Below are 11,566 nucleotides of genomic sequence, written 5' to 3' on the forward strand. Positions count from 1 at the left end.
AACTCAAAATGCAGTGTTCCAAATTATTATGCAGAGTTTCGAAGTCTCAGAGTTTCAAGATATTTTATAGGTTGTAAAGAACTAAAAATTGTCATTTGTTGAATTTGCAGCATTAGGAGGCCATATTTACTGAAATCAAAAAAAGTTTGAATCAAAAACATCTTAACAGGTGAAGTTACATGTTAACATAGGACCCCTTCTTTGATCAACTTCACAATTCTGGCATCCATTGAACTCATGAGTTCTTTGATTGTTTCTGCTTTAATGTCTTATCAGGATGCAATAATAGACTCCCAGAGCACCTGATTGGATGTGTACTGCCTTCCACCCACATAGATCTTTTGCTTGATGATGCTCCAAAGGTTCTCAATGGGGTTAAGGTCAGGGTAAGATGGGGGCCACACCATGAATTTCTCTTCTTTTATGCAAAGAATACCTCTGGGGCATTGGCTGCTATAGCCAATGCCCCAGAGGTATTCTTTGCAGTATGATATGGTGCATTGTCATGCATAAATATGACTTTGCTATGGAAGGTGCGGCTCTTCTTTTTGTACCACGGAAGAAAGTGGTCAGTCAGAAACTCTACATACTTTGCCGAGGTCATTTTCACACCGTCGGGGACCCTAAAGGGGCCTACCAGCTCTCTCCCCATGATTCCCGCCCAAAACATGACTCCACCACCTCCTTGTTGACATCTTAGCCTTGTTGGGACATGGTGGCCATTCACCAACCATCCACTACTCCATCCATCAGGACCATCAAGGGTTGCACGGCACTCATCCGTAAACAAAACAGTTTGAAAGTTAGTCTTTATGTAGTCCTGAGCCCACTGCAACCATTTTTGCTTGTGAGCTGGGTTTAGCGGTGGCCGAATAAGGTTTAAGGACACTTGCAAACCTCTTGAGCATCCTACATCCTGAAGTTCGCAAAACTCCAGAGGCACCAGCGGCTTTAAACACCTGTTTGCTGCTATTCAATAGCAATTTAGTGGCTGCTCTCTTAACCCTACGCATTTGTTTGGCAGAAATCTTCCTTATCTTGCCTTTGTCTTAACGAACCCACTTGTGCTGTGAATCAGTGACAAATTTCTTCCCCGTCCGATGATCATGCGCAATTCTTTTCGAAATATCAAATGTTGTGATACCTTGACCAAGGTATTGCACTATTTGCCGCTTTTCAGCAGCAGAGAGATCCCTTTTCTTCCCCATTTTGCCTGAAACATGTAGCTTGCGTAATAATGTGGAACATCCTTCTTAAGTAGTTTTCCTTTGATTGGGCTCACCTGGCAAACTAATTATCTCAGGTGTCTGAGATTGATTTCAATCATTCAATAAGCCCTGAGACACAATACCACCCATGACTTTAATTGAAAAACAAAAAAATAAATGTTTATGACCCTTAAATCCAATTTGCATAATAATGTGGAACGCGGTGTAGAAAAAGAGTGCCTTGAGTCAGCTTGTATGTGTGTGTGTGTGTGTGTGTCAGCTTGTTCTAAAGCTCAGTTCTGCCAAGAAAATGATATCAGTCATTGGAAAAATGATATCAGTCATTGGAAAAAAAAGAAAAGAAAATGATATCAGTCATTGGAAAAATGATATCAGTCATTGGAAAAAAAAGAAAAGAAAATGATATCAGTCATTGGAAAAATGCCACCAAATACCAAAGCAAATTAGCAATTTACCTGATTTTTTGGAAGAATACAAAATGGCAGAATATTTATCTATGAATTTGAGAGAGAGGACAGAGAGACAGGATTTGAGGGGAGAGAGAGACAGGGATTGAGAGGAGAGAGAGACAGGGATTGAGAGGAGAGAGAGACAGGGATTGAGAGGAGAGAGACAGGGATTGAGGGGAGAGAGAGACAGGGATTGAGGGGAGAGAGAGACAGGGATTGAGATTCGGCTCTGTATGCTAAAGGTTGGATTTGTTTGTGTTAGTGTGTGTGTGTGTGACAATTCAATTACATTTTATTTATACAGCACCAAAACAATGAAATAGTCAAGACGCTTTACAGAGCCCAGGGCCTGAACCCCCTTAGAGAGTGTGTGTGTTAGAGTGATGACTTCGTTTGGACAGCCGTGTGGACAGACACGCGTGGGCTTTAAATAACTACACCTCTTCCTCCGCTCCATTCATCTGGGCTCAGACAGCCTTCCTGGCGGCGGCGTTTGCGCTCGGTCAATATCAATCCCCGCCATTAGGCAGAGGCGGCTGGAGATGGCCTTTGGCTCCCAGGCTTTCAGAAACAGCAGAAGCAGGCGCGCCTCCTGGTAGCCCGTGTGGACATTCATCTCACTGGTACACACAAACACACACCTTCATACACACACACACACACACACACACACACACACACACACACACACACAGGTACGCATACACAGGGAGGCGACAAGGCTACAAAAACAAACGCCGGACGTGAAACCATCTCTTGAGCTCTAGCCACCTCTGTACAGTGTTTGTGTATGTGTGTGTGTGTGTGTATGGGATGGGAACCGAGAACCGGGTCTTGTTTAGAACCGGTTCCCAATGAGCCGAATCTTTGGAATCGTTAGCCAAATTCATTACCGGGTCTGTTAACGGGTCTCTGTGCCGTTTGCGCATGCGCGAACTCTTATAATAAAGTCAGAACGCAGCAGAAATGGCAACTCGACAGAAGCGATCTAAAGTGTGGCTTTATTTCACCCGAACGGATGCGAACACGGTCACTTGTAACCTCTGTAAAAAATTTATTTCCTCAAAGGGAGGAAGTACATCTACCATGAATAAGCACTTGAGCACACATGGTATAAAGTTACAAGAATGTCATGTTTTCGATGCCAGCAGCAGCTCAACTAACGTCGGCGCTTCATCCCTTACTTGCCAAGGTAAACTCCTCAAAATGTTTTATCATAAGTCATAACGGTGTTACTCGTGTGTTATCAGCAAACGTTTGCGTTTTCGTGTTAACCATAACTAAACTTAGCATTGAATTGCTTAACAGAATGGGCGATGTTGGACATTGTCATATATTATATATAACTTACATAACTAGGCTAGCTTAACGGTATCTTCTATTTTCAACCGTTGGCTAGAGGCAGGGGCAGTGCTTGTCTCCCCTCTGTTGGTCCTAGGGTAGGGTTAGGCTGTACAAAAGACTCCGTTAATAAGCAAGCAACGCGTGCAGCTCCCTCAGTTTGACAGTTCGATATGGATACGTTTCTCGTAGCCAATTCAGTGGCAGCAATAGCTAAGTGTTAAATATACTGAGTGCCTAGTTTGTACATGATACAAGTAATTATGTTTCAGTACGTTATTGTGTTTGTAGTGGACTCTACATTGCTATTAGAAGCGTTTAGCATAATAGTTCGCTATTAGCAATACAACCAAGCAACCTACAAGAAAATATACAGTCCTTTACCTCAATAACAAAGGCTGTATGTCAGATCAGAAAATTCAGCGATTTTGTTAGTGCCATTTTTTTCATTGTGCAAACCAGCGTTCGCTCTATAAATAATCTCCATTTCCATCCAATTAAGCTGATGATGACGTTCTAAATCAGACGGGCTCAGAGGCTGCTAGTCTGTCATCGTTACAGGCTGCAGTTAGTAGGCCCACGTCTTCTATAAGGAAGGAGCATTGTTATTTGTATGAACGTTTATATTAAACAGAACACATTTTATTTAAGTTATGTAAGTTTTATTTAAATGTGTATGTAAACATTCTAGAAATTTATATAAAAAGAACATTAATGTAAAAAACCCGTTTGTGCTCTTTTTTCGCCCCTTACCAAATTATAAGAATCGTTAAGAGAATCGATAAGGAATCGGTTCGATAAGCAGGAATCGATAAGGAACCGGAATCGTTAAAATCTTATCGGTTCTCATCCCTATGTGTATGCGTGTTTTTTCTCGTTTGCCAAGCCTTCCCAGGATGAAGCATGGAGCCTGTGATTGGTGCCAAAGCGAGCTCCACCATCCCTGACCCCCCCCCCCCTTGCCCGTCATCAAGTCATTTGTCAACAATAGGGGGGTAATTGCATCACCCATCATTCTTACCCCCGAGGGGCATAGCTCCATTACACACACCTCTCCACTAGAGAACACCTTAAAACTCCCACAGAAGAAACAACAAACACTAACAACAGAGAAGTGAAACCTACAGAATGGAGCCATGAGGGGGGGGCCTTATTACATTAGCCCTGCTGCTAAGAGTGTGTGTGTGTGTGTTTGTCTGTGGCCTTATTACATGAGCTCCTGCTGCTGGTAATTGCTTTTATAGAACATCTCTGTACGTATTGCAGGGCGGTGCATTTTTTAGAATGTGTAGCAACTGAGTCATCAACTTCAAGAGAAAGTGCTAATATTCAGGGGGCAGCACGTGTGTGTGTGTGAGGTTGTTTGTGTGTGTGTGCGCATCCAGCTTAGTTTTTAAAGTCCACTTCAGGCGGTGAGGGACCACAAACTGAGGCCTTTATGATATTTGATTCAGTGAAAATGAGATGACTGAGAAACGATGGCATGCAGTGACTGATGCAGGCTTTACCGGAAGTAGACTGTTCAAGAGCGACCGATGCTGTTGATTTGTCCCGCAGCATTACTCTAAACAGAAAACAACACACTGTGAAGGCCTCAATAGCCTCACGGCTTGTCACTCAGCTCTGTTACCATAGCAACCCCTTTTACCACTTTCCTCTTTCTGCCTTTATTGAGTTTGCTTGTGTGAGGAGAAGGCTGCGCAGTCAGAAGATGGATGGATAGAACTTAAGGTCTGCATCGATACAACACAGTGGAATGCCAAGCGAGGGCTGCTTTAAGCTTGCACCACAAACACACACACACTATGAAACGGGGTATTTTTCTCCTCGCTGTGATTAGTGTCAGATGATTGCCGAATCATTAGCCCCGACTCCGAAGCACCTAAACAACCTCCTGAGATCACCAACTTCAGGAAAATCACCGGCAACAAAGGGCGCGCAAATATTCAACATCAGTCAAAAATGTGATTATAGTCAACTGCAGTTATCCGCTTTCATTCCCTCAAATCGAGTCATCAGACACCGCGGCGCCGCTGCGGATCTGAGAGAGCAGTGAGCGTCTGAGTTTGTGATTTCCGTAGAGATGTGAGGCTTTGTCTCTCCAACTCCTCTTCTCTCCCTCCCCCCTCCACAAAGTTTGCCCAAGTTAAAATAGCAGCGGCGCCGGCAGCAGTCACAGTAACCACGGTAACGCATCAAACAGCTGGGCTCCCGTGTTTTCCCTACGTCTTCCCATCATGCCCTACTGCCTAGGAGCTGGATCAAGCCCCCCACCCGACCGTCCGCCGGAGGAGAACACTCCAATCTCCACTTGATGCAACGCGGCAGGGTTCACTGACCTCTGGACTGCTTTTTCAGTCTGGAATGGTCGAGACAGTGACAGACGGAGAGAGGGAGAGAAGGAGAGAGGCAGAGAGAGAGCGAGACAGAAACAGAGAGCCAGAGACAGAGGGAGAGAGTACATGTAGAACTATAACAGCAGCTAATAGCTTAGAGATGTTCTGATTCTAGGGTACGTGTGGAACCCCAACAGCAGCTGATAGCTTAGAGAGGTTCTGATTCTAGGGTACGTGTAGAACTCAAGTGCAAGAGCAGCAAGAAGAGCCTGAGACTGAGATGAATACTGTATTTATTTTAGTAGTCAGACAGTAGATACTACACAGTAGATCTTGGACAGATGTAGACCTAATACATCTGGAGTCTGGGAGTGTGTGTGAGTGTGTGTGTGTGTGTGTGTGTGTGTGTCCCAATAATGCTTTTCCTCCACATCACCAGAGCTCTGGTATTATCTGTCTCTATCAGTTCTCTGCATCTGGTTGTGGTGTGTGTGTGTGTGTGTGTGTGTGTGTGCGTGTGCATGTGCGTTGGTGTGTGTGTGTGTGGGAGCGTGTGTTTGTGTATTTTTTTCAGGAGGAAGAGTGTGATGGTCATTTCTTCAGGCAGAAGAGTGTGATGGTCATTTTTTCAGGAGGAAGAGTGTGATGGTCATTTCTTCAGGAGGAAGAGTGTGATGGTCATTTCTTCAGGAGGAAGCGAGTGATGGTCATTTCTTCAGGAGGAAGCGAGTGTGTGTGTGTGTGTGTGTGTGTGTGTGTGTGGGTGATGGTCATTTCTTCAGGAGGAAGCGAGTGATGTCTGAAGACGCCTTCAGTGCTGCCTGGCCTCTCTTCATCTGGCTCCGTTCTCTGGCCTGCTTGGTGGTGCGCTGCGGAGCACACACACACACACACACACACAGGCACACAGACACACCGACACACAGACACATAGACACAGACACACACACACTGCTGTTAATGGGCTGCTTTATGTCTTTACGTAACATTTTCTCTCGGAAAGAGAGAGGACTCACACACACAATTACATACACACAGACACACTCACTCACTCAAACACACACTCACTTAAATGCATGCAGACAGATTCACTCAGACATGTATGTATGCACACACACAAGTACGTATGCACACACACAGAAGCTGATGTACGTACACACACACACACACACACACACACACACACAGGCTGACAGGTGGGTGAGAGGGGTATTTATAGCGGAAGAGAAGAGGTTCATGTTGACTCTCTGCCATTTGTGTGTGTGTGTGTGTGTATGTGTATGTGTGTATGTGTTGGAGAACGGAAGAGGTTCATGTCGACTTTGCTATGTATGTATGTGTGTGTGTGTGTGTGTGTGTGTGTGTGTGTGTGTGTGTGTGTGTGTGTGTGTGTGTGTGTGTACTCACCCCTTAGTGACACACAGTACAGAGAGTCTGCAGGTTGTAGAGTGAGCACCGGTGTGTAGGTGTGTGTGTGTGTGTGTGTCTGTGTGTGTATGTGTGTACTCACCCCTCTGTGACACACAGTACAGAGCGTCTGCAGGTTGTCGAGTGAGCACTGCCCTCCCCCTCCAAAGACGGGCCTGATGTGGTCCACCTGCCAGAACTGGCCCTCTGTTGGGTTACGGATCATCACATTCAGCTGTGGACATAACACACACAGGACCTTAATGACAGCACACACACACACACACACACACACACACACACACACACACACACACACACCGGACCTCAATGACAACACACACACGCACACTCACACACACACGCACGCACACACACAGAACCTCAATGACAACACACACACACACACACACACACACACACAGGACCTCAGTGACAACTTACACACAGGACCCAGATGACAACACACACACACAGAACAATATGTCTATCTCTCCCTCATCCTCCATCTTTATCTCTCTCTGCCCCCCCCCCCTTTTCCTCACTACATCCACGTATCTCTCCCTCATTCTGTTTCTCTCGCTCTCAATACACTACCTCCATCCATCTCTCCATCACCCTCCCTCTCTCTCCTCACCTCCTCCAATCACAGCTCTTATATTCCTATGAGTTCTCCTCCATCAGCAGCTCTTATATTCCTATGAGTTCTCCTCTGACCTCCTTTGACCTCAGCAGAATCCCTATGTGTGTGTGTGTGTGTGTGTGAGAAAGAGAGACAGCGTGTGTGTGTGTGTTAGTATGTGTATGTTTATCTGTGGGTTAGTGCAGCAGTGGAAACTGGATGCGGGGTGGTCTTAATGCGTCTCTACTCCACCCCTGGGAGAGTTTGCTCTTACTGCAGCCTGGGTCTCTCAGCCCTCTAGCCGCATTAACAGGAAGGTAATAACGCTGAGGTGTGTGTGTGTCTAGCAGGATAGAAAGAAACTCTAAAACATTGGCATTTGAGTGTGGTGTGGTGCAGTGCAGATGCAAGCTAAGCTGCAGGCTTTTTAGGTCAGGAGGCCCAGGGGAAGGATGGAGTCTGTGTGTGTGTGTGAGGAACCAGGGACAGAAATCAATGCTCTCCCCAGCCCCCGTTCCCGATGTGGGGCAGCGCGCCCCGAATTAGCCCCGGGCCTCAGCGGAACCAGGGAACCCCGTGGAGGACAAGAAACACGCTGCTCAGGAAGTCATACACACACACACACACACACACACACACACGCTTATCAGGAGCTCATTCTCTTCCTCACACACACACACTAACACACTCTATCTCAATCACTCACTTTCGTCCCCAGTCAGTCCAGCCCCCACAACCCCGCCCCCTTTGGCAGATTCCTCCATCCTGCTCCAGCCGCCCCCATTCCTCCCCATGGTCCCCTACACCAGTGAAGCACCAATAACACACACACACACACACATTCAAAACACACACACACACACACACACACACACACACACACACTCAACACACACACACACACACACAAAACACACACACACACTCAATACACAAACACACACTTCAAACACACACACACTCAACACAAACACACAAACACAAAACACACACACTCAATACACACACTCACTCAAAGCACACACACACTCACTCAACACACACACACACTTAATACACACACACACACAACACTCAATACACACACAACACACTCAACCCCTCACTCAATACACACTCTCACACACACACACACACACACACACACACACACACTGTTGGAATGAATCATCTCGCATCCACCTCTGGTCCTCTCTCTGTGCTAGGGGTATGTGTGGGGGCGGTTTAGTGGTGTGGGGTGTGTGTGTGTGTGGGAGGTTTAGTGGTGTGTGTGTGTGTGTGTGTGTGTGTGTGTTTGGGGTTGGGGGGCAGCAGTCTACATCTGGCCCGATCGATTTTCCCGAGGAGGTGTTTGTCGGAGCTTTTCACTGGAAAGAAAATGGCAAACCAAATCACCGTGGGGCCCTAGCTACCGCACGGCAAGGAGCGGAGAGGAGCAGCGCGGCGAGGCATGGCACGGAGCCGAGGGGGCCGGGAAAATCAATGGCAATCTGACAGGCTTTGGCGCTCCATTTGCTCACGGTGGCTGCCGAGGCTCAGGAGGGGTTTAGGGTGGGGGTGTGTGTGTGTGTGTGTGGGGTGGGGGGGGTGAGTGGAGGATTTGGGGTGGAATGGTGCTGTTGTTGTAGCCAGCCTCCCGCGCACGCACCAACCTCCATCCACCCACTCCCTATCGTTTATCCAACCAGTGCACAAAAGCTGCAAATTACCGCCCAGAGAGAGGGGGAGAGGGAGAGAGGGAGAGGAGAGAGAGATAAAGAAGGGGAAAGCGAGAGAAGGAGAGGCGAGAGAGAAGGGGAAAGCCAGAGGGAGAGAGAGATACAGAGAGAGGGAGATAAAGAGAGAGAGAGGCAGGCCTATACTAAAGCTCACCTATACCTTGGTTACAGCAGTACTGTCAGGCGGAGGTAAAGATTACTTTCGCTCTCTCTCTATCCTTTGGTCCTTCTTTCCATATTGTTTGCCCTTCCTCTTCCTCATCCTCTCTCCCACACACTCCTTCCATCTTTCCTCTCATCCCTGTCATGTTTCTCTCTCTTTTACACACACTTCCCTGCCTCTATTGCTCTCTTGCATTTCTTTTCTCCCTCTCTTGCAATTTCTTGCTTTCAGGTTGTTTGCTCTCCCAGTTTCTCTGTCAGTCCTCCCCCTCACTCTATTGAGAGAGTTGAGAGAGGAATCCTGTTTTTCAGAACCCAGTGGCTCACACACACACACACACACACACACACACACACACACACACACACACCCCCCAGTTATAATCCCCTGCACGGGCTGAAAATTGTAAACCGTTTTGGCAGAACATAGCAATCCTGTACCTTAACAACAGAGCAGAGATTCATAAATGCCTGGTCATACTGAGCTCAAGGACTGCTTAATCTAGGACTGCTCCAGCTACTGATGGGTGCAAATCCTTCAGCCTTGAACTGTTTCTGGAACCAGGGAAGGAGAAAGAAAGAGAAAGAGCTCGTGGTTCTGTCTTTTGTCTCTTTTTGGACACGTCTCTAGAACTTCTAGAAGAGCCAAGTGTCTCAGGTGTTCTTTCAAGTCTCTTTTGAACTGGGCCTAGTGTTCTACAGAACCTCACCTCTTTGAGTGACAGCTGGGCCTAGTGTTCTTTAGAACCTCACTTCTTTGAGTGACAGCTGGGCCTAGTGTTCTTTAGAAACTTACCTCTTTGAGTGACAGCTGGGCCTAGTGATCTTTAGAACCTCACCTCTTTGAGTGACAGCTGGGCCTCGTGTTCTATAGAACCTCACCTCTTTGAGTGACAGCTGGGCTAGCCAGGTGTTCTCCAGGATCTGCTTCCTCTGGGCGGTGGGGGCGTCTCGTACCCGCTGGAACAGCTGGTGCCCATCCAGGCTGCACATCTGGCACACGCCCTGCTCTGTCTCCAGCACCCGCGCCCGCATGTATGCCTGGCTGGACCGCACCCGGAAGTCCTCCTGGCACGCTTTGCCACAGAAGCGCCCGTCCCCACACGGCCGCTGGCACGACAGGCACAGCGGGGCACCCGAGCTGTCCACGGCTTGTACGTACCCTGCATCAGCGGCACCCGAGCTGTCCACGGTCTGTAAGCACCCCGTGTCAGGTGCATCAGCGCCAGGGCTGACACCGACATCAGCAGGGGCCTCTTTCTCCCTGTGGACACAGGAGCGGCATCTCAGATTACAGGACACACTGCAACACACTGCAATACACATCAGACTGTTACAAGTCTATCTCAGATTACTGCAATTCACATCAGACTGCTGCAAGTCTATCTCAGATTACTGAAATACACATCAGACTGCTGCAAGTCTACCTCAGATTACTGCAATACACATCAGACGGCTACAAGTCTACCTCAGATTACAGTGCTAGACGTCTGAGTTTACCCACTCACTGTGAGATTGAGACACAGAATGGCACAACAGGACCGCTGGGACTACCAAAGATGTCCCTTTACTAGAAGTCTGAATGAGATTCCAGGACACATTCCTCTTGTGTGTGAAATGACACTGATTCCAGAGGACACTGACGGTGCTCTGTGTGAGGATCCTGTGTCGACCCAAAAAGTGAGTCTGTCAGAACAATTTTAGTTCACAACAGTTGGCTCTGCTCCTCATATGTGCTTAAAAAAAAACCCGAGTTGAGCTGAAGGAGCAGGAAGGAGTCCGGTGTGTAGTGTGTGTGTGTGTGTGTAGTGTTTGTTTGCAGAGTGTGTGTGTGCAGAGTGTGTAGTGTGTGCAGTGTGTGTGTGCAGTGAGTGTGTGCAGTGTTTGTGTGTGTAGTGTGTGTGTGTGTGTGTGTGTAGTGTGTGTGTGTGTAGTGTGTAGTGTGTGTGTGCAGTGTGTAGAGGAAGCAGACTGCATATTATGGAGAGCAGTGTGCATGTGTGGGGAGGAAGCCAGGGTGCAGACCTGTGGGATGAGGAGGGTGATCATATCTCATCTGGCTGATCCAGCCATCTATCCCCCCCTTAGGCACATCAGGCCCATGGTGCAGCAGCCTGTGTGTGTGTGTGTGTGTGTGTGTGTGTGTGTGTGTGTGTGTGTGTGTGTGTGATGGCCATCTATCCCCCCTTAGGCACGTCAGGCCAACGGCACAGCAGACTGCCAGCCTCTCAGCTCAATCATCTCCCTAACCAACACCAAGTGGGAGCTCACCGCCCGCACACCAGCCCACAAACACACACAC

At 47.7% G+C, this 11,566-nt stretch overlaps 1 protein-coding gene across 1 annotated transcript in view; it reads right to left on the bottom strand.

Moving 5' to 3' along the window:
- Nucleotides 1-6,125: 6,125 nt before the first annotated feature.
- Nucleotides 6,126-11,566, bottom strand: part of zranb3 (zinc finger, RAN-binding domain containing 3) — a gene marked incomplete at both ends in the record, with an annotated part of 87,764 nt that continues 82,323 nt past the window's right edge. Inside the window, 3 exons of the mRNA XM_080835415.1 lie at nt 6,126-6,224; nt 6,866-6,997; nt 10,147-10,528. Coding sequence (XP_080691541.1) covers nt 6,126-6,224; nt 6,866-6,997; nt 10,147-10,528 — 613 coding nt within the window. The remainder of the gene's footprint in view (nt 6,225-6,865; nt 6,998-10,146; nt 10,529-11,566) is intronic.

The sequence above is a fragment of the Sprattus sprattus genome (genome assembly GCF_963457725.1).
Source record: "Sprattus sprattus genome assembly, chromosome: 3".
Taxonomy (NCBI): domain Eukaryota; kingdom Metazoa; phylum Chordata; class Actinopteri; order Clupeiformes; family Clupeidae; genus Sprattus; species Sprattus sprattus.